We start from the raw sequence: 23,182 nt of genomic DNA on the forward strand, positions 1-23,182 counted from the left end.
GCCCCGATCACACAGACCACCACGCCTCACAAAGCACTGCCACTGGCTGTAAACACTCAATAGCTGATCATTGTTTTTAGATGACTAGTGTAGTAAATGACAAGTAGAAGTATAAACAAAAGACAAAGGTTAACTTTCCATTCCTCTTACTCTACAGATTCATCTCCTCTCCTGACCAGGGAGGCCTTCAATGAAACTGACACAGAAAACATCAGCAGGCCAACAATGAACAAGACCGGTAGGAAATAATCCAGAATTTACATATAGTACAAAACAATGATATGAGTTAATGACTTTGATTTAAGGCTTTTTGAGACTGTTTACTGTTTACCTCTTTACTTTTATTGGTATTGATGTGACATCTCTACCATTTCCTCTAGTTAAATCTTATCTTTCTGCCTGCAGAATCATCAGCACCACATCCGGCTGATGATGCCAGAGGCGTCCTGAATGTGACTGACTCTGGGGAAGTTGTACACACTATAGTGGAACCTGGTAAACAACCATGTTATCAGCAGAGAGATGAAGACAAACCTATATTTGATTATATGAAAAACACACGTTAAAACCAATACTGTTTTGTTTTCTAGAGTCCGGATCATTTCATCCAGACGACAGCCACGACACCTTGAATGATACCAACACAGGAAATGCCACAGAGGCAGCAGTAGAAGCGTCAGTAGGTGGGAAATACTGTTTTGAATTGTAGTTGTAAACTTTCCCACGTTTGTCTCTTGTGTCCCAGTTAGAGACTCTGCATAATAAGACCATTGGTATTTGTAATGTAATGTGTCATTTCATTCTACAGACCTATTTTCTATAGACTGGGATGACAGCAGTGATGGAAGTATCACTGATACTACAACGACAAGTGGTGAGAAACTGTCATGTTTTATCACAACCTTGATATACCTTAATATTAGGTAAGAATCAGACTGTAGTGTTTGACAACAGACTGCCTGATCTGATTGACCTAATTCTGTTTTATTTTCATCAGAGTTTGTAGCATTTGGTCCGTACGACAGACAGGACACCTGGACTGAAACCAGCACAGAGGCTCCAGTTAGATCATTACCAGGTAGGAGATACTGGAACTAATTCATGAAGTGTTTGTACACACAGATTTGATCTTAACATTGTATCATGCTCCTCTTTCTCTCCAGTGTCACCGACACCAACACATTCAGCTCATGAAGCCAGGGATGTAGATATAGACATAGATAAGGAAGCTGGTAAGCAACCATTTGAGACTTATTGTTTTTTCATGCAAGTGGACTTTCAGTAGCTTTACAGAGGATATTTAACCTCTTACCCTCTCTTGATATTAGAAAAGAATGTAAAACTATGACCAGCATTAACTCATAAAGTGGTTCAATACAAAGAAAGAGGGTTATAAATCGAGAATCGTGTTTGCGATGGGTAAGGTTTTGGCATGCACAAATTCCTGAAAGAGGAAACATTATTATCATGTTTGTATGAAATCTTGATATTTATGAATGGTCATGTCAGATTTTCACAGTTACTTTTCTATTCTTGTTTTATTCTGTTCTTGTTCTTTTACTATGAATGTAATCTCATGCCAACTATGCAAATACGAGTTTCATATTTAAACTGTGAAAGAAGCAGTGTTGGTAGAAGTGTTCAGATCTATTACTAAAGTAAAAATACCATGACAACAATATAAATATACTCCATTATAAGTAAAAGTCCTGCATTCAAAATCCTCCTTCAGTTAGTGTACAGAAGTATTATCAACAAAATGTACTTAAAGTATCCAAAGTACTTGTTCCACAGCAAAATGTCTCCTGTGACAAATATATTTTTCTATATGACATTATTAGATCGTTAATCTTGTACATCAGTGTGCAAGCAGCAGTTATAACTTCTATATATATAGTTAGGTAGCTTAGTCGAGTGGTTCTCAACCTAGAGGTTGGACCTGTTGGGGAAATGGAGGGGAAATGTCTCTTTGGAGGAACTGCTAACAACTTACAGACATCTGAAACGTAACAAACAGTCAAAGTACACACTTTTTTTTGTAAGGATTCACAAGCCAGAAAGATTGGGGGCAACTAATCTTTGACAGTGTGTGTTTTTATGTAAAAAAAAGTAACCAGTGACTAAAGTTGTTAAATAAAAGTAGTGCAGTTAAAAGTATAATATGTCACTCTCGTAGTGAAGTAGAAGTACAAAGCTGCATAAGATGGAAATAAAGTACAAATACATCAAAGCTGTACTTAGGTACAGTAGTAAATGTACTTAGTCACCTTCCACCACTGGAAACAATAGATGTCTAATACAAAACTCTACTTTCTGCAGAATCATCAGCACCACATCCGGCTGATGATGCCAGAGGCGTCCTGAATGTGACTGACTCTGGGGAAGTTGTACACACTAAAGTGGAACCTGGTAAACAACCATGTTATCAGCAGAGAGATTGAAGACAAACCTATATTTGATTATATGAAAAACACACGTTAAAACCAATACTGTTTTGTTTTCTAGAGTCCGGATCATTTCATCCAGACGACAGCCACGACACCTTGAATGATACCAACACAGGAAATGCCACAGAGGCAGCAGTAGAAGCGTCAGTAGGTGGGAAATACTGTTTTGAATTGTAGTTGTAAACTTTCCCACGTTTGTCTCTTGTGTCCCAGTTAGAGACTCTGCATAATAAGACCATTGGTATTTGTAATGTAATGTGTCATTTCATTCTACAGACCTACTTTCTATAGACTGGGATGACAGCAGTGATGGAAGTATCACTGATACTACAACGACAAGTGGTGAGAAACTGTCATGTTTTATCACAACCTTGATATACCTCAATATTAGGTAAGAATCAGACTGTAGTGTTTGACAACAGACTGCCTGATCTGATTGACCTAATTCTGTTTTATTTTCATCAGAGTTTGTAGCATTTGGTCCGTACGACAGACAGGACACCTGGACTGAAACCAGCACAGAGGCTCCAGTTAGATCATTACCAGGTAGGAGATACTGGAACTAATTCATGAAGTGTTTGTACACACAGATTTGATCTTAACATTGTATCATGCTCCTCTTTCTCTCCAGTGTCACCGACACCAACACATTCAGCTCATGAAGCCAGGGATGTAGATATAGACATAGATAAGGAAGCTGGTAAGCAACCATTTGAGACTTATTGTTTTTTCATGCAAGTGGACTTTCAGTAGCTTTACAGAGGATATTTAACCTCTTACCCTCTCTTGATATTAGAAAAGAATGTAAAAACAGTAGCTGTGTTTTGATTACATGAAAACACATATTAAACTCAATACCTTTTATTTTCTAGTGTCAGTATCATTTCCTAAAGACAACAGACACAGCATCTTGAATGACTCCGACACAGAGAATATTACAGGGACGCCAATACAATCATTAACAGGTGGGAAAAACTGTTTTGAGTGTGAATGTGTAAAGTGAGTGACAATAACTTGAAAACAGTTCATTCTTTGTTTGTCCAAGTAAGTTTATACAGAGGGAATTTGACCTCTGCATTTAGCACCATCCATGAATATTTACATATAATATTTCATTTTATACAACAGACCCACTTTCTACGGACCAAAGCAGAGACGCCTTCAATGACAGCAGAACCATTATCGATAAACCCATGCAAAGTGGTAAGTCATGTGTCATATGTATTGTATTTAATTTCAGCAGTTTTTTGTCTTCCCTCAAAAGCTGTTCATCATCCAAGGATCAATGAAATACATTAGCAGTGGTATAATTCACATTGACATTGCACAACTAATACTGTGTATTTCTTACCAGTTATATTCTCATCCACATGAGATCCATAAACATCAAACAACATCCATGTGCTGGCTAGTGCATATTTAAACAGGCATTACACTACAGTTACAGTCTGGTACGGTTAAACTAAACATTAAAGGTTTTATGACAGGTGGACACTACTTACAATATATCTCGTTGTATATTAGGTTGAATGATACTAAAATATATAATATTAGAGAGGCAGCAACAGAATTATTACCAGGTAGGAAATCCTGTGTTTTGAATTATATTTACACAAACTATCATTTTAAAACCCTTTTTGTTTCTTGTATTTAAATGAACAGTGCTGCACTATAACACCATTAGAATAAGTCAACTTCAATGTCTCATTACACACTACAGGCCCACTTTCTGGAGACCAAAACACTGATGCCTTCAATGGCAGCAGAACCCTGATTAAAACACCCATGACAAGTGGTAAGAAACTGTCATTCTATATTTACTGTGAAATCAGTACCAGCTAATTCACATTCATGTTTAACCATCATCTTCAAAATGTGGATTTGAAGATTATTTCATTCCATGCTGAAATACATTACTAGTGGTATGATGTATAATAATATAATCACGTTGCTCAAAAAACAGAGAGTGCTGCTTACTAGTTATAGTGGCTGCAAACACAATAAATATCCACAGTCATACAGAAGCTTGTGTGTGTTGTGTTTTGACTGCAACAGTTTCAATATGATATGAGAAAATGTCAATTAGTGTTTCTCATATTATTTCTTTAGACTCCCAGGACAACAAGCAAAATTTAACTAGCAACAATAAAGGGACAAAAACTGGTCAGTAAACTTTGTGAATTACAGTTGGCTATTATACAACAGTGAATTATTTGAGTGTTATTGGCATTGATATTTAATGCCTGTACATCTTTTGAAGTTGAATCTTACCTTTCTTTCTGCAGAATCACCAACACCACATCCACCTGCCAACACCAGAGATGTCGTGAACGATACTGACTCTAAGAAACTTGTAGACACAAAAAAGGAACCTGGTAAACAACCATTTTGAGTTGCAGGGAAACTTTAAAGACAAACTTAACTTTGACTGTATGAAAATAAAAACATGTTGATCCCAATACTGTTTTATCTTCTAGAGTCAGTATCATTTCATCAAGACGACAGCGATGAGAATGTTACAGGGACACTAAATAAATCATTAACAAGTAGGAAACACTCTTTTAAATTATACGTAAAAGTAACAATGACCTAACAACATTGCCTTTTGTCTTTTGCATCTGATGCTGCACTATAACATCCTTAGTATGCACAGAAGCCTAGATGTATCCATACACCTTTCATTTAATTTTACAGCCTCACTTTCTGCGCATAATTTCAATAGCAGCAGAAACATGAGACGAATGTTATCTCTCTTCAGCTTTTCAATCTTTTCAAATGTTCCATGAAATACATTAGCAGTGATACTATTTATGATGACCTTGCACAAAGAATACAGAGTTAACACAGAATTAACATCCAACATGTTTTTAAACTTTGTGAAAATAATTATCTGTCTTTTTATTTTTTCTTCCTCCATTTTCTTTAGACTCTTCATATCCACACAAGACCGCCAACAAGACCAATGTGATAGGCAATGAGAGAAGGAAAAGATCTGGTTAGAAAAATCTATCTATATATATATCTATGTATCTATGTATCTATCAATCAATCTATCTATCTATATATCTATGTATCTATCTATCTATCTATCTATCTATCTATCTATCTATCTATCTATCTATCTATCTATCTATCTATCTATCTATCTATCGAATGACTTCTCAAATACTAAAACACACACCTTTATTCATTTAGAGTGCAGTATTAAAACTATTAAATGTTCGGAGCAAGCCACCGCCATGATCACCACTTTTGGAGCCTGGATGTCAGATGTATCGCGGCTGGATGATGGTCGATACTGGCTGGCTGATCATTTTTCAGGTGATTCATACACCAACTATAGACCAACTATAACAGAGTTTTGTGAATTATTGTGGATGTAACGTTTGAACATTTCTTCCCCAGGTCGAATTTTGATGGAGTATGAGAACATGTCAGCAATTCAGAACAGGACCTACAAACCTATAGATGTCGGGAAGTTCTACCAGGGGTGTGGCCACGTTATTTACAAGGGGTCATTTTACTTCCACCAAGCAGGAACAAACAGGATTATAAAGTAAATGTTTGTGTTAAACATATATAAGACTTTGCTTTTGCCTTAGTAACTTACTCATACTGAAATTTTTTATGTTTATGTTATGTAATGATTCTTTTTGTTCTTAACTTGCCTGTGATCAATTTTTCACTTTACAGATTTGACCTGAGCTCTTGGAGAACAGACACTCTGACCATGGCAAACAGCAGATATAACAGACTGGCTTATCTTTTCAGCAACTCAAAGACGTACTTCAAGTTTGCTGTGGATGAAAATGGACTGTGGGTCATTTTTGCATCAGATACAGATGATAATACAATGGTTGCAAAGCTCAACGCCGACACATTGTCTGTGGAGTCCGTCATCAACACTCTCTACCCCACAGCTAAAGCAGGAAATGCTTTCATTGTGTGTGGGATAGTATATTTTACAGATGACACAGACAGAAGAGTGACATATACCTTTGATTTAAAGAAAGAGAGTCCTTCTGATGCAAGTTTTGATTTAAGGCCAGCTAATGGCATCTTGGCTATGCTGTCATACTATCCCAACAAAAAGCTTTTCTATATGTGGGACAACAGCAGTGTGAAAACCTGCAGAGTTAAACTGAAAATGACCTAAAGATATTCAAATACTTTGTAAAATGAGCAATAAAAGATTTTCTTTTGACATCAGTTTGTTTCCATGAATTGATTTTGACACAGGAAGAAATCGCTAGTGGAGGTTTGATTGGTTGCACTGGATATTGTTTGCAATGAATGTGTGATCAATTAGTCAAATCAATATTACTGAGTGTTGACTACATGTGTACTACACATGTAGTCAACACTCAGTAATATTGATTTGACTACACAATAGTTAAGATTTGACCAGATCCGAGTTAGTTTGTTGTAAAGCTTAAATTGTGGTATTGTAAACAAAACAAAGAGTCACTTGACTTGGTTCAATATGCAGAGAACAAAGTTTACCTGCATAGTGTTACTACTCTGATCATACATAGTCATATCCTCTTTTTGAAGCATATAAGACAGCTTCTTGGTACCTGGCTTGTTTATTGTCCATGGGTCTAGGCCTGCATACAGCCAGTGAGCTGCAGTGATCATGAGGATGAAATGCACTGAAATTTAACCGTAAGTATAGGATGTCTGTGGTGCAAAGATAAAACATGGTTTAAAGTTTAAAGACGAATCATATGATTTTGGAGCTTACAGAGGGAACAGAGAATACATCTGGGGATCTATTGGAAATCATGCAAAAATGTTTCTCTATATTTCAATCAACATGCACAACAGTAGCAGGAAAAAACTACTTTGAATGCCACTAAAAAAATTGTTATACTTGATATACTGATTTACACGAAGAAGGAATTGTGCCCAGAGATCAATTGGCAGAGTACTGTACCTGTGAGAAATGGCCTGTTCTCTCTGTGATTATCTGAGAAAAATGGATTGACTGCTCACTATGCTGTGGCTTTTGTTTTTTTGGTCTTAAAATGTAAGGACAAACAAAGGATGAGATTTTGTCAACACCAAAGCTTTAAGTGTATGTCATTATTGCCTTTGTTAGTAGCTAGTACAGCAGATTTCTGAGACTTCTCAGTTATTTATCATTACAGCTCAGTGAGTGATTTGTGTGCTGTAACCTATATGTTTGGCTGCTGTAATGTCAGGCATCGACTATACATTATAGTTGGTTGGGTAACGTAACTAGATCAGCTTATCCATGTCTTCAAGGATTATATTTTAAGTTAAATACCACGATATTGTTCCTTTTGTTGTTTCTTTAAAAATCAAAATCGAATCTAGTGTTTATTTCATTTTAAATGACTTATCTAATTCTACTGTCTAAATTCAAGTTATTAATGTTGTAACCCATGTAACGCACTTTGTAACTTTGTTTTGAAAGTGTTATTATTATTGTTGTTGTTGTTGTTACTACTACAGAGTTACGATGAAGACACAAATGCAACACAGGTTTACCATACCGTCGTGAACGGTGCATAGTACGAGGGTTCATTGAACGCACCATGTCATGCCTGTGAGCTGCTCTTGTGGATTAGTAGATCTCAACAGATCTGGATGGGTGTGAGCTACATAGCTATACACGAAGACTCCATATTACTTAAACCGATTACACTGATGAAATCACTTCTGCTAACTAGAGTACCCGGAGCGAAGGCTAACTGGCTAGCGGTCCAACCGACCTAGTTCATAACAGCGAGCGTTACATCACTTTGGGTCGTGTCCCACCTGGGAAACAGCGGCCTAAAGAAGCCAGCGCGTCCCAATTAGTGCAATAGCTACTGTGACATTAGTATGACACACTGACCTGTCAAACTAAAACAACAGAGCGAAAGAGGCAGTGACTTCGCAAATTTGTTTTTCCGAAGGGGCTGTGTCAAGACGTGACGGGTTTCATCGTGCTCTGTGAGTAAAACCAGCAAGCTAGTTACATGTTTCCTCGCCATTTGCAGCTGTTATGTTAGAATTAAGCTATACATGTGGCCTAGAGCTAGGGTAAAGCCATCCAGCTAACGCACTGTGCAACACTGGCTGTCTTTACAGCCAGGGCTGTTTGTCATTTCCACTGCCAGAAACGCTAGGTGGCTCTGGCCTTGGCCTAGCTTAAGTAGCTAACGGTTACCTGTTTATCTAACCCAGTTAGCCAGCTACACTGTTTATTTTTCCATTTATTATTGGTGTTGGATAGCAGGTTGTGCTTATCCGTGATGGCCCAACCGATCAATACATTTCAGATGGATTAAACACGTTTAATCAGTAATAAGCAGCAAAGGTGAACACCTTCACCAATTACTGACCTGCTTTCTTTGCTAATGCTAACAGTGACGTAGAAGTTATGAAATGTTTAACCCTAACCGGCCTCTCCTGTTTGCCACTGCTGTCTGTTAGCCTCCAGCTAGTTTAGCCCACCCCCCCTCTGTACACCGTGTTAACTTTATGTTCATTTTCAGGGTTTTGCGCCAAAGGAAGAGCTATGTCTTGTCCATGCACCTCGGCTGCCAGGTTGTTCCTAAACACTGCCCACAGAGGTAAGAGAGAGAGAGTGTGCATACCCTGCCAGCTGGCTAAAGCTGCATGACATTGTGTTGATTGCTCCAGCTCGTGAAGTAGGTCTCTAGCTAACCCAGATCACTGCTTGTTGTGACAGTCATGTATCGTCCACAGCAGGTGGAAAAGTTTGTAGTTGCGACGGATACGCTAATGTTACATCATCCAGCCTTTTATTGCGTTGTACAGCTATGACTAAAATAACAGATGGATGAAACCACATGAAGAAAGACACAAAATATCGTTATGTAGCTACAGCTAGGCTAACTTGTAAGATTAACTACCTGTAGAAGCAGAGTAGGGAATTCTGGCTCAACTTCACCTACTTCCAAGGTGCATGGAGAAGGGATAAAGTCTGAACAGGTAAAACCGCCAGCAGCACTTGTAGTTTAGAGATCAAGTTTTTATAGTCAGACTAATTTGTTTCAGTCTTCATGGGGGATGACTCTGATGCAGGGTACAAAATGAAATAAATGTTTCATTTCACATCCCTGACCCCGATGAAGGCTGAAACGTGCTGGTCTGACAATTAAGTTATTCTTTGTACTACAAGTGTTTCTGGAGTTTTTTATCTACATCACCCAGCCTGCCAGAGACCTTCACTCGTGTTACTTGGTTTTAAAGTAAATATTGCATAATGGAAAGAAACAAAACACTAGTTAGTTAATGACGAATACAAAATGTGGAATAGCTACAGAGTACATAAATACTATGGACTTCTCTCTATCTCTGACTACAACTGTTGCTCTTGATAATATGTAGTTTGTTCAACTGATACAACCATGATTATGGGCCATTATCTTGGTTTTATGACTCATCTGATGTGTTGTGAACTAAAAAGGGTCACTTTCCTTAATGATACACACAGGGCTGCAACTAACCATTATTTTAATGATAAATTAATGTTTGGTGAGTTGCATGATTAATGGATTAATTGATTAAACATTGAAGAAAAATACAGTTGTCAAAAGAAGAATTGCAGTTTCTCAGAGCCCAAAGATTCTAGTTTTGTTTGACAAACAATCCAAAGCCCAGTGGTATGTAGTTTACTATCATATACAGTATGAGAAAGAAGAAACGCAGAACATCACAGTAGAAAGCTAGAACCACAAATTGTTCAAAATTTACAGATTAATTTTCTGTCTGTTGACTAATGGATTAATGAACCACTCATTTAATCTGTAGTTACATGACGTATAGAAACAGTTGTGAATGTTTTGTATTACATTGCTAGTACAGACTACAGTGTTGTAAGGAATCAAAAGGCATTTTGCTGTTGTTACAGGATTGTCCTGTTCCCGGATTCAGTTCTTTTCTCTGAGTCGTCAGGGGTCTCGGGAAACTCACTTGCCTACCCGGGTACGGGTGAGGTCATTTTCAGAGACTGCTGTCTGCTATGGCTCTAAAGATGGAACAACCAAGGACAGTGGAAGTGATGGTGGAAAGGTAAGCTTCTTGGAGGGTGAATCTCATTTGTAGCCTTCTTCCACTGTAGAACACCACACCACTTTGTACATGGAAGAAATGGTAATAACGTAATTTAATATGTGCTGACGCAGTCGTGTTTACACAGAAAAGCATCAGTGAGGGGAAGAGACTCTCTGGCTCTGGAGGATCAGGCAAGGGGGGAAATCAGCTCCGCTGCCCTAAATGTGGAGATCCCTGCACGCATGTAGAGACCTTTGTATGTGAGTAAACTTATAAATATTTGACAACTTTGTGTCAAAACAAATGATCTAATGTGCATTTTGGGTGCATGTAGAACCTTTGAAATTAAGAGGAGAAGATGTGAAGGAATATCTAATTGAGGTAGCATGTGTTTTGTTGTTAGTTGAATTCCAAAACAGGTAGAAGTCAAGAGTACGTGGGCCAAGGTGGTGGAAATTAATGTTTGTTCAACAAACTAAAACCAATTAAAAAATCTAGATTAATCTAGAAAAATCTAGACTATAAGAGCAGTTCTGTGTCCAAAATATGAAGACACTGCCATATGTGAAAAATCAGCATTACCACTGCTAGAAGAAATGTGGTAATGTTGGATGACGTGGATGAAGAGGAGAAAAAGCAGTGATGGTTTGTGTATTTGGTTGAATTTAAAAAAGGGAGGAAAAAAAGAAAAAGAGGGGTACTATAGCACAGTGCACTAGCAGATGGACAGATTAACATTTTCATTCATGATTCTTTGCTGAAATTAGTGGTGTTTTTTTTTTTTTTATTATATATTCTGTTATTCAAGCTTTTACAAATGTAAATATTTTTCTGTAGTACACGCCTTGATGGTAAACTGAAATAACTATATACACTACTACTATTACACATTAGTGTAAATACACAGTACAAAAATAATGCACCTCAAACATCCACCTCAAGTCATTTGTCAAAAAAACGTGCAAGAAAACACTGAGATGTTGGTTTTTGTTGTCTAATCAGCATTTTCTGCTTCATGTTGTAACAGCGGCTGTGTGACAAACGTAAGCAGCTGCTTGCTTCAAACCGAGACGTGTTGTTCGGGTTGTTCGATGACGTTACAAAAATCGTTCAATCAGATTAGCCATTGTAATAAACTTTAGTAAAGTGGCGGTTTGTGGCGTTCACGTGCTGTTTATAGTCACAGGAGATCAGGTGTAAATTGGCTTAATACAAAACATTAAAAGTAAATTTTTGAACATTGATCATTAATGAGACCAGTGGCACCCACTGTGGATATCTACTGGCCCAGTGTGTCTCACTGCTTTCCTTTTTTCTAATCAGCTTATACACAGACAATCTCTGTTTTGTCTTTTTTCGGGTTCATCATACATAAAAGCAGCAGTCAGTCATCATCTGATGGTAACTAAATATCCTCTCGCATTGGTAATGCAGCTCGGTCATAAGTCATTTATCAAAGGAGCGAAATGTAAAAGCTAGAAGCACATTGAAAAGAACCATTCATTTATGTGTTGAAAGCAAACGCATCATACCAGAGGCAGTGCCAGGCAGCACATGTATAAAATTTAAAAAAAACATTTATTTATGTAGCTTCATACAGTATTGAGCTAAGTCTTTGTAAATGCAACTAAATGTATTACATATTTTGAAAATAATAAATAAATAATTCATGAGGTGGCATATGAGGTGGCATATTAGTGAAACATAGTCTAATACAAAAACTTGAAAACTATAATTCAGTCTTCATGCTTTCATTTTGAAATACAACCTTACTTGGCATTTCATTATGTAAGTTTATTATCCTTTATTATTTTCCTTGTAGGTCGGCACCAAACTCTCATCCAACAGAAACCCACATCAGTGTGTTTTTGCCCATTTCTTTGTGATTTTAGCACTATGAGCAGCAATTTCACAATCATTTATTTTTGGTTTGAGGATCAGTCAGCTTAATCTGCCTTGAACCTTGAAAAATAGTTTGCTGTTAATGTCTCAAATACATATTTGAACCAGTTTGTAAAATGTTTCAACATTAACTGTGTTATGTTGCTCTTTTGTAGCATCAACACGATTTGTCAAATGTGAGAAATGCCATCACTTTTTTGTGGTCCTGTCTGAAACGGACTCTAAGAAGGGGCTTAACAAAGAGCCAGAATCTGCTGCGGAGGCAGTGAAACTGGCATTTGCACAGAAACCACCTCCTCCCCCCAAGAAGGTGAGAAATCGAAGTGGGAATTAAAGTGACTTAAATATGCTTTTAAGTGCCATTCACTGAAGTGTTACATATTCTATTATAATAGTCATTTTTATTATACTTTAATACTGCATTAAAGTATAAATTACCCTTTTTTTCCCCAGATATATGCTTATCTCGACAAGTACGTTGTTGGCCAGTCCTATGCAAAAAAGGTGTTAGCAGTTGCAGTATACAATCACTACAAGCGCATCTACAACAACATCCCTGCTGGGAGTCGACAGCAGGTGGAGGTGGAGAAACAGCCCTCTCTGACACCTCGTGGTCAGTAATACTCTTCTCTGTAGACGGATCCTTTATAGATGTGTTTCAGTTTCATATCTAATGTCTTTGGTTTGTTTCAAACTAATTTATTTTAAACATTGCGAAACCAAATATTTACACAAAAAGTGTCTCTTTTTGAAAAAACGAATTTTTCAGGACAATTTGACTTTATTCAATATTCGCAGTAGAGATAGACAGGAAATATACTTATAAATTAAAGACAAAAAGCCTTAAATTTATTAAGAATGTAATTCTTTAAATTAAAGAGTTATATCCCATTGTATGAGGTTCGGTTAGGGGTAGTAAACATTGAGTAAAAATTTAAGAGATACAAGATTACAACTGATGATTTGTTGACATGCAAGTGCTGACGCAAATACACTTTACATATACACATATACTTTACATATACAATTTGTCACAATAAAGCAATAAAATTTAGAGGCAATATCTTCTATATTTTACTGATTATGAGTATGAAGACATACTGTTATAAAATCTATACAAATAATAATATATATTAATAAGGTTGCAGCTGTAGCCTTCGGCTAGAACGAATTTTTAATCATAATCTGTATTATTTGGCATTTGTTCAATAATTACCATTAAAACTTTGAAACAATTTTGCAGGATTGCATTGATAATGTCATAATGGTAGTGATTAATGATAATATTGATTTGAGTACTTTCATCCTCTCCCTGTAGAGCTAGAGATGAGAAGACGAGAGGATGAATACAGATTCACAAGTAAGTGATTGGTCCTCCTCACTGTAACTGTTATCTCTTCTCAGTGGTGACTGTAAAAGTCACCACATAACACAATGCATTTTTCTGTTTTTGTTTTCATGAGTTGCACAAATGCCAAACTGTACAGACCTCCGTGGTTCCTCCAATTGTTGCTTTGCCCTTTTTCAGTGAGATGTTTCTTGTAACATGATTATAGTCGTGCTCAACCTAAAGAATTATTTATAAAGTGAGGATCATACAGTAGGTGAGGGAATACAGCTCCAGTTCTGGAGCAGTGACTGATTAGTCTGTGTTTAATTTCCCATTTACGATGTGTACAGGTGAGCTATAAAAGCAATAAAAATGAAAATGGTTAATCCTTGACTGACAACCCAATAACATAAGATAGCCCAGTGACCTACATTCATATCTGTACTTTTGCTATTTTCAGTCCAGCCTTCCTCAATCAGTAACTCCACACTGACACTAAACAACAGGCCATATGTATTTTTAGCCTGTACATGGAAACTGTTACTATGCACAGATTTACACATAAACCATCAGTGAAGGATTGACACGTTTAAATTGCACAGCAGTTTTTTCAAATTGAAAGCATTCAGTTGCCTTTCTGTGGTGCTGTATGTCCCCTGACAGGTTCATACTTCTCAGTCAACGAAACTAACCTTGTGGCTTTGTTTGTTGTTACAGAGCTGCTGCAGATTGCAGGGATCAGCCCTCATGGAAATGCTCTGGGAGCGTCCATGCAGCAGCAGGCGAGTCAGCAGGCACCTCAGGAGAAGAGGGGCGGGGAAGTACTGGACTCCACACACACTGACATTAAATTGGAGAAGAGCAACATCATACTTCTAGGTCCAACTGGCTCAGGTTGGTGTTTGCGTCATCATCGTCCTAAACTGTAAAATTTCACACTGATACTTGTCAGATCATTCAGATTTGACACCACCAAATATGTGGTTTATTTGTCAATATGGATCCGTTTTGCCAAAAGAAATTTGATCATGATTCCTCTAATTTTGTGCAGGAAAGACATTGTTGGCACAGACACTGGCACGTTGTCTGGATGTTCCCTTTGCAATTTGCGATTGCACCACACTAACTCAAGCTGGATATGTGGGAGAAGACATCGAGTCGGTGATTGCCAAACTGCTGCAAGATGCCAACTACTCAGTGGAGAAAGCACAACAAGGTGGGCAGACAGACTAAATTTAAGTTTCCCATGTGAAAATCAAACCTTATGTTTTAAGTTTGACACAAAAAGCAAAACAAATTGCAATAACATAATATCACAGGAGTCCATCAACATTTAAAAACAAAGATGGCCAAAGCTGTTGATAGGCCTTTGGAGAGTGGAGCCCTTGCATGTTTGCAGTTACTTCTCATGTTGTATTGGCATTGTGAAATCAGTGTGCACACAGTACTGAGGATTAAAATTGAAGTTAAGTCTGTTTTGTAGTATTGAAAGAATTAAAAAATAGAGTGGATAGAAAATACAAACAAGGCATAAATTCAGGTTTTGAGACCAGCCGCGAACACATTTAAGTCAAGATGAACAGTATAATGTGGTGACAACAAGGCCTCCATCCTCCATCAGCCAACACACAGTATAGGACAGCTGCAATACCTGTTTGAGAGCAGCAAGCAGCTGAATGGAGATTTACAACTTGAATAAAAAAGAAAGAAACAAAGGATAAAATCAAAGTTAATCAGACTCCCTTTGTTTTTTACACCTAGTCATGTTGCTGGAACTGTAGTCCTATGTTTATGTAACACCATACCATTTCAGTCTTCACTACTCTCTACATACATACCGAGATCATCTTGCCAACAGAAAACTGTTGTTTACCGATGCTCTATAAAACAACCACCAACCCTGTAAAAAACCACTCAGTGAGACTTACCCCTCGTAAAAATGACGTTTACTTTCACATCAGTTAATGTATCATTCGGCTAGCTGTTTGAATTTGCACGTTTCCGTTCCCTACATGGTTAAGGAATGTGCTCTGGCTCGATCTGGTTGAAATTGTTCACAGGAAGAGGAAGGAAGCAGGAAGAGGTTTAAAAAAAAAAAAAAAAAAAAAACATGGGCTCAAACTGCGGTCAACTAAACTGCAAATTTTTCATGAATAAACAAACGCTGTAGTAACACACTACAGCGTTTGTTTATTCATGAAAAATTTGAACTGCATGTTCACAAGTTTTAAACGTTCGATTTAAAATAGACTATTTTTATGCACACAAGGTTTGTCAGCACAGGGTCTGACTGAGGTAATGGTAGTAAGTCAAACTTACATCACTGTTGCCCTGTTCTTCTATTTCATGTGCAGGTATCGTGTTTCTGGACGAGGTTGATAAGATTGGCAGTGTGCCTGGTATCCATCAGCTGAGAGATGTTGGAGGAGAGGGAGTCCAGCAGGTCAGTATACAACCAGAGTTACACTAAATAAAACCTTCATGCTGCTGTCTATTTATAGACATCAAACACTCAACAAAATGTATCTGAACATTATTGTTTTATAAAATCTGAATTCAAACAGAGGAGAAGACTTTACTTTTATATCTGTTGACCAAGGCTTGTGTTATTGACTTTTTTCTTTTCCTCTCTGTCAGGGTTTGCTTAAACTCTTGGAGGGTACTATTGTCAATGTTCCTGAGAAAAACTCCAGGAAACTGAGAGGAGAAACTGTGCAGGTCGACACAACAAACATATTGTTCGTTGCATCCGGTGCCTTCAATGGACTTGACAGAATCATTAGCAGAAGAAAGAATGAAAAGGTAAATTTAACACGGCTGAAATTTACTGACTGTCAGCAGATGTTGCCAGGATTCTTGTTTGTCATCCTTCCTCCTTCTAACTTGATCTTCATGTTTCCTGGTTCTAAAGTATTTGGGTTTCGGAACTCCTTCCAACCTGGGGAAAGGGCGGCGTGCAGCGGCTGCAGCAGACTTGGCCAACACCAGCGGTGAGACGGATACAGTGGCAGAGATTGAGGAGAAGGACAGGCTGCTGAAGCACGTCGAGGCCAGGGACCTGATTGAGTTTGGAATGATCCCAGAGTTCGTTGGCCGTCTTCCTGTGGTTGTTCCTCTGCACAGCCTGGATGAAGAGACGCTAGTCCGAATCTTGACTGAACCACGCAATGCAGTAGTGCCCCAGTACCAGGCTCTGTTCAGCATGGACAAAGTAAGGGCTCTGACATAGCGGTTGCTACAGTACAGTGTTAGGCCATATGCAGACATACAACAGCACTGTGTGAAAAAGCATGGCCTCCTTATTCATTTGAATGGGAACAATGCGATTGCTTAGAGTGGGTGCCACCACAGAGGCGTCCAGAAACAAAATGCAGGGTCATCTGTCAAAAAAGTCAATAATGGCTTAGTTGTTGGCACAGCGTGATGCAGTGTCATCTAGCAAGGTGCTGCGTTGGCCAATCAAATACTTGCAAGAGCACATTCCTGGCAAATTACTGTGATTTGAAAAAGTTGCTCCTTTAATAACTTTCCAGAGTAATTATAAAACACTGCACAGTGTTTTAGCATCTAATAAGCCTTCAAGCTCCAGGATCTGCGACTCAAATACTTTCTGTATCATAGTTTAGTGTTTGTTACCTGAAAAAACACACCCCCACCACCCCAGCCCTTTTTTACTTGTATTAGATCTATAAAAGAAAATAACTTAAAAACAACAGAATGGCAGGAAGGTTATCCACAGGTGTCTTTTTCTTTAAACCTGAACAACTGGATTGTTAGACTTGAAATGAATGTGAAATGTGTTTTTTGTTTCAGTGTGATCTCAATGTGACTCAGGACGCCCTGAGAGCCATAGCCAGGATGGCTCTGGAGAGAAAAACTGGAGCTCGTGGGCTCAGATCCATCATGGTATGTGAATTTGCAACTTGATTTTTTTATTTATTTATTTTTTTTAATTTTGTAATGTTCATGTAACACAATAATCAAACATATCTTCTTTGTAAATAGGAAAAGCTCCTTCTCGAGCCCATGTTTGAGGTGCCTCACTCTGACATCATGGCTGTTGAGCTGAACAAAGATGTTGTCCAAGGGAAATCCCAACCCAGATATATCAGGTCAGTATCTCTCTGCTCACAAAACAGGGCCACGAGTGTGTCATGTTGGAGATCAGATTCCTAAAGTCCAGCACACTGAGTCTCCATAGTTGTGTGGTTTGAAACCTGAACTGGAGTTTCCATTTGAATTTCAGAGCTCCAGCCAAGGAGTCGGCAGAGGAGGAATACGACTCGGGCATCGAGGAGGAGAACTGGCCTCGACAGGCAGATGCTGCTAACAACTGAACCACATGTCACTCATTTCAGCTAAAGACAATGCTGTCTGAAATCATTAGATTACTATGAACCCTTGGATACCAACTCTGGGTTTTATTATAGCCCCTGACAAACACGCTGTGGACATTGAAGTAGAGGTAATGAAGGCTGCTGGTTCTCAGTGAGGAGTGTTTTCATGATGAACAAGTTAAGAGAGTGTAACAACCTTTGGTCCTGTGCATCAGATGTTAATTCTCTAGTGGTGCGCTCACATGGTGGACCTTTATAAAATATTTCAATCTCTGGGGATTGTTAACATTTTATCTATATAAAGATAATGCAATTTTATTCATGAAAGGATGTGTAGCTAGTTATTCGTTTTCTCTTTCTGTGGTGATGGGCTGTAATGGCAAGGGAAGCAAATGGGAATTATGGGATCATACTGTACACTTGAAAACGTGGAGTGCAGAGAAAGTGTAGATGTGATGTTACCATGCCCAGTAATGCCTTATATCATAAGGGCAAAATATTCCATGAGCACATCAATATTTTGATGTTTTCTTCTTTACCACCATTGTAATAATGGTGCTCACAGTGAAATCAGGCTGTAAATGTTGAGCTACACTGCTTAGGTAGCATTTGTAAGCAGTTTGTATGACCTGACCTCTAATTAGGAGAACATATTGTAAAGTGTTAATGCACCAGCACACTAAACACAGCAGGTGAAACATAATGGTGACCTTTTAAACAGCCAGAATGGTTATTTTTCAGTGTTTTGCTTCCTCTTCTAGCCCACCCTTTAGGGAATGTATATGTTTTTACTAACAGACCTATGTTATCACAGGACTGGATCAGAGGGCTGTTTCAGATAACAGGATTAGCAGGTTAGCTCGGGAACTTAAATGTCAGTGAAATATCCTCTGAAGTTTTGTTTTGTAGTAGCTATCCTCTATTCATGACTGAAATATATTCCTAAACCAGATATTCAAACTGTATTTTCCAGATTCCACTCTGTATCAGAGAGATCATCTCTCTCACAGTTAGCTGGCCGCCACTCTGAATCTGCTTTGTCTAACACCTCTCACAGCAGCAGGTATTTTAACTTTCTTTATATGTGCCCCAGCGTTGGAAACTCACCTGTAGTGATGTAAAACCCTGTTACTAAATGGTACCACAATTCACATCACATCTGTAATAAAGTCTCTACCTAAATGCTCTCTGACTGAACCACCACGCTGCTGTACTCTTTAACATGCTGTTTGTGCTATAAAATGAGATTAAACTAGATCGGTTCTCCTTTTGCTTTAAGTTTCCTTTCTCTCTCAGTCAAGTTTAAAAACTGCTTTTGTTTTCAGAGGTCTGTTACAGAACCTGACCCTCTCCCACCCTCAACTTTGTGACACCTAAATTTATTGTGATTGTTTAAAATATATAAATAAAATGTATATCTCTGTACAAAATTTTAATTGTCTTTTTTTGCCTTTAAACTTGTCTGCAGACCAGAAAATGCACTTAAAATGAATTCAGTGTGAAGAAATGTTTCAGTGTGGAGGAAGATTTCTGACAACACTACACTAACAAATCATTGAAACAGGAAATGAATGCAAGAGACATCACAATGTTGTGCCACACTGTTCCGCTGTCACCTTTATGTAATCAGCTAATCTCTGGAAAGTATCTTGGTTTCCCAATACCTCAGCACTCCCCTAATCCCCCTTCAAATCCACATTAGAGAGTCAAACGGGTCTGAACTGTGGATGAGAGAGCTGCAACTAAAAAATTATAAAATCATTATAAAACAAGTTAAAAATAACAAAAAATGATGATAAATCTTAAATTCTTAATGCACAGATATTAAATGTAAAACAGAATAATGAAAAATATAAAATAAAGTTATATTGTTTTTGAATTTCCTTTTGTTCAGTATTATTATGGTAGATATATGTATGTATATTTAAATATTCCATTATTTGTACCTGAACCTGTGCAGGTGGAACAACAGGTGCCTGAGATATTATTGGTAAACAACCCCTCAGACGATGATGTCAGAGGCTTAGTGATGAAGAGGTTTATCACGTATGATGATGTCTGTCTGGCAGTCCTTTACGCCACACACCTGTGACTGCTTCAGAGTGCTGTGGACCATAGAGGAAATACCTGAGCCAGGTAAGAAATGACAGAAATGCAACAAAGATTTGTCCTTAAGCTGTAAACTCAGAAAGTCTCTGTGGTTCTTCTGATGCAGGTTATTTGCTGGCGCATTTTGGTGACAATGAACCCGTTGGAGGATGTGCCGTTACAGACCCTATTGGGTCCGCTGGAGGAGGAAATACACATGGTGACGGCTCCAGATATCACTATACCAGACTGCCAAAAGATACTGCGAGAAACTAAGGTCAAACATCCGAGTGACTTTCCCATATTTTCTGTTTTTGATGGATTTCTGGGAACCATTCATCAGCTTCAGTGTTCCCTCGTGGCTTTTAGATTGTAGAAGGTCTTTGCAAATTCTGCTAAAGAAGTGAAATCAATGGTTTCCCTGTTCATTTGAATGTTTTTATAATGTTTAAAAAAGTCTTATACTATATCAGATTTGTCACAGCCCAGAAAATATTCCCCAAAAACAATTTGCATATCAATGTATTTCTGTTAATATCCAAGTTGGTTAATATGTTGTGATGAGTAATGATCTAAATACATATATATATGGACATGTTTAATTGTCAAAATACTGTTTTCTATTCCTACTGGAAAGTTAAAAAGTATTTTGGGGTTGCAGTTTTCTTTACTTTTGCGATAAACCTTTGCATTTTATCACTGATATTACTCACAAGTCTTTTTCATTGAAGACATTTTGACTCATTGTTTTGTTTGTTTGTGTTCTCTGCAGTATGGATTCAACATGGAGAAATGGATTTTAACTGGGCAGCAGCCAGTCTGCCTGGCCCCATCCTGCCCCCCTTACTGGCTGATGTATAGCAGCCCTCAGGTGAGTCGCAGGGCCAGTCTCAGGAGCAGCGACCCCTGGGCCCCGAGCCCTCGGCCCCGCAGTCACAGTCTGAACTCTGCAGACGCCCGCTGCTTGCAGCATCGCACTGTCAAGTTCCTCGTATCTGATTCAGAGGATGAGGACGGTTACTTCGAAGATAATGAAGGCTCCTCAACTGAAGATGCACGTCACCCTGTCAAGAGCAGAGATCGGCCCAGGAGCACTGCACCCAAAGACCCAATCTCCAGATTCAAAGACATACACCTTGGTCCTTCCACTCACCACTGTAAGCCTGACTCACCTCAGAGCCTCCGAGGCCATAGAAGCCCTTCCCTCCAAGACTGCAAAAAACCTCTGCGAGCACTGGAGCAGCACAGGTCACAGCATGCCAGCCCACTCCCGCACGGGCAGAAGAACGGCAAGAAGAGGCAGCGCCCACTGGGTTCTGTGGGCAGGAAGTACTCTATAAACACACCACCTGCTGGTCCTTCTCCATCCAGACTGCAGCAGCAACGACCCTCCTCCGCCGGGCCTGTTGTCAGAAACCGCAGACAGAAGGTTGTGTTTCTTTCCAGTGTCTCAGAGAATATTTATATAGAATATTTATCATACATTTATCACTTTTCTACTTGTTTTTGTAACTCACAATGCCTGTCTCTGCTTCCCTTCCCATCAGGCCCTGAGGACTGGCGGCTCTTGCGGGGTTTTCTTTGACTCAGCAGCAGAGCTGTTATCAGCACTCAGCCAGGAGGAGAGGGAGCTGCTTGAAACCATCACAGAGAATGGCTTCCCTTTGCGCACAGCAATTCTGGCTCTGCAGAAGACAGGCTATCGCAGCCCAGAGAAGGTAGGTATTACGTTTAGAAGTTGTTCGTCAATACCCATTTAATAGATTATAAACCGTGATAATTAGTGGAGGAAAGTAATAAGGTACATTTAATCAAGTACCTGTACTTGTGTATGTCCATTTTCTGATACTTAATCTCTGCTACGTTTAAGAGACAAATATTGTACTTTTTTACTCAACTACATTTATTTGATAGTTGTTACTTTGCAGATTCAGATTAATTATATATCTCTACCTTTACCAGCTGCAACATTAAAGTGATGCTTACACATCAAAGCATCAATATTTATAATCCAATAATATAATACACATTATTCTGAAATGGGTTTTTCTGTACTTTTACCTTAAGCACTTTAAATGTATTTCGATGTTAAAAATAAACTGTACTGTACTTCTTTTTGTCTGAGCACTTCTTCCACTTCTGCTGATAATGCACATATAGTACTTTTGAGTTGCCTTCATTAAATGCAGGTTTGATGGCTAATTGTAAAACAAGAACCTACACAATAAGCCAAACATGCATTTAAAGAAGTTTGTCATTGATAAATGCTTCAGGTCCAACAGTCAAAGGGAGGGGTCTTTTCTGACCACTGACTGAAAAGATAAAACAAGGTGGCAGAGGAACTACACAAACAAAATGGATGCTTATATGAATGTGGGCTCACCACTTGGTAACCCAGTCTTATTTATGCAATTACAACAGCTTTCTAGTGATTTATAAAGCCCCAAATAAATATAAACCTTATAAACACAAAGTGGTGTGAAGGCATTTTGTCTCAGTTTACCAAGAAATCTAAGTTGTTATTTGTACTTAAGGCCCAGCAAGCCAATCTTGTAATTATTTGTCCTTTTATCAACAGATCCTAAAGTACCTGGTTGCCAGTGACCGTCTGTGTGAACTGGGCTATGATGAAGCACAGGTAGAGGAGGCATTGGAGATGTTTCAGAACTGTGAGAGCAAGGTGATTCACTTATGAAAAGACACAAAACCAGGACCACAGCCATACCTTTTTTTTTGCTGAATTTGATGTGTATTAACATTTTTTGTATTTTTATTTTAGGCTGCTGAGTTCCTGCGACTCCTGACTCAATTTAATGAGATGGGCTTCCAGCAAAGTGCAATCAAAGAAGTGCTGCTTGTTCATGAAAACCACCGTGAGAGGGCTCTGGAAGAACTCATGACACGCATGGCTTAAACAGACCATTTCCTTAAAGGATTATTTCACTTCAGTATGTTGTCAACGTTGAATATTTAACAGATACTGCCTTCTTAGTTGGTCTCAGACTTCACATAAAACCTGTACAACTCAACCATAGGACATAGGATGA

The 23,182-nt window shown here is 38.4% G+C and overlaps 3 protein-coding genes across 4 annotated transcripts; all 3 read left to right on the plus strand.

Moving 5' to 3' along the window:
- The first annotated feature begins 169 nt into the window (after nt 1-169).
- Nucleotides 170-6,656, plus strand: LOC130176368 (uncharacterized). The gene is made up of 21 exons (XM_056387407.1): nt 170-238; nt 406-495; nt 591-683; nt 809-874; nt 998-1,078; nt 1,164-1,232; nt 2,320-2,409; nt 2,506-2,598; nt 2,724-2,789; nt 2,913-2,993; nt 3,079-3,147; nt 3,320-3,412; nt 3,576-3,650; nt 4,168-4,242; nt 4,557-4,610; nt 4,733-4,822; nt 4,925-4,993; nt 5,374-5,442; nt 5,643-5,768; nt 5,853-6,003; nt 6,141-6,656. Exons 1-21 carry the CDS (start codon nt 226-228, stop codon nt 6,601-6,603), a joined length of 2,076 nt encoding a protein of 691 aa, XP_056243382.1. The 5' UTR covers nt 170-225; the 3' UTR covers nt 6,604-6,656.
- A 1,471-nt stretch (nt 6,657-8,127) lies between these two features.
- Nucleotides 8,128-19,477, plus strand: clpxb (caseinolytic mitochondrial matrix peptidase chaperone subunit Xb). 2 transcript variants are annotated; one of them, XM_056387698.1, is made up of 15 exons: nt 8,129-8,408; nt 8,954-9,031; nt 10,336-10,496; nt 10,624-10,738; nt 12,536-12,690; nt 12,834-12,993; nt 13,699-13,740; nt 14,428-14,604; nt 14,762-14,926; nt 16,065-16,153; nt 16,348-16,512; nt 16,622-16,921; nt 17,524-17,616; nt 17,716-17,822; nt 17,957-19,477. In XM_056387698.1, the coding sequence occupies exons 2-15, from the start codon at nt 8,977-8,979 to the stop codon at nt 18,045-18,047; spliced, it is 1,875 nt and encodes a 624-aa protein (XP_056243673.1). In that variant the 5' UTR covers nt 8,129-8,408; nt 8,954-8,976; the 3' UTR covers nt 18,048-19,477. The 2 variants fall into 2 exon arrangements, with proteins under 2 accessions (XP_056243674.1, XP_056243673.1); XM_056387699.1 differs by lacking the exon at nt 13,699-13,740 and having other exon boundaries at nt 8,128-8,408.
- An 812-nt stretch (nt 19,478-20,289) lies between these two features.
- LOC130176194 (ubiquitin-associated protein 1-like) lies at nt 20,290-23,063 on the plus strand. Its single transcript, XM_056387139.1, has 5 exons — nt 20,290-20,412; nt 20,908-21,564; nt 21,683-21,853; nt 22,714-22,815; nt 22,915-23,063. The coding sequence occupies exons 1-5, from the start codon at nt 20,290-20,292 to the stop codon at nt 23,047-23,049; spliced, it is 1,188 nt and encodes a 395-aa protein (XP_056243114.1). The 3' UTR covers nt 23,050-23,063.
- Nucleotides 23,064-23,182: the final 119 nt, after the last annotated feature.

This window comes from Seriola aureovittata, chromosome 10, assembly GCF_021018895.1.
Source record: "Seriola aureovittata isolate HTS-2021-v1 ecotype China chromosome 10, ASM2101889v1, whole genome shotgun sequence".
NCBI lineage: Eukaryota > Metazoa > Chordata > Actinopteri > Carangiformes > Carangidae > Seriola > Seriola aureovittata.

Excerpts from the sequence above, each read along its gene's own strand:
- clpxb (XM_056387698.1), top strand. The coding sequence starts at position 8,977 with ATGTCTTGTCCATGCACCTCGGCTGCCAGGTTGTTCCTAAACACTGCC. Across the intron at positions 10,497-10,623 it reads GTGGAAGTGATGGTGGAAAG|AAAAGCATCAGTGAGGGGAA; the intron begins GTAAGCTTCTTG and ends GTGTTTACACAG. Across the intron at positions 17,823-17,956 it reads TCCCAACCCAGATATATCAG|AGCTCCAGCCAAGGAGTCGG; the intron begins GTCAGTATCTCT and ends TTTGAATTTCAG.
- LOC130176194 (XM_056387139.1), top strand. The coding sequence starts at position 20,290 with ATGAACCCGTTGGAGGATGTGCCGTTACAGACCCTATTGGGTCCGCTG. Across the intron at positions 21,854-22,713 it reads GCTATCGCAGCCCAGAGAAG|ATCCTAAAGTACCTGGTTGC; the intron begins GTAGGTATTACG and ends TTTTATCAACAG. Across the intron at positions 22,816-22,914 it reads TTCAGAACTGTGAGAGCAAG|GCTGCTGAGTTCCTGCGACT; the intron begins GTGATTCACTTA and ends TTTTTATTTTAG.
- LOC130176368 (XM_056387407.1), top strand. Across the intron at positions 3,148-3,319 it reads AGACATAGATAAGGAAGCTG|TGTCAGTATCATTTCCTAAA; the intron begins GTAAGCAACCAT and ends TTTATTTTCTAG. Across the intron at positions 5,443-5,642 it reads TGAGAGAAGGAAAAGATCTG|AGTGCAGTATTAAAACTATT; the intron begins GTTAGAAAAATC and ends TTATTCATTTAG.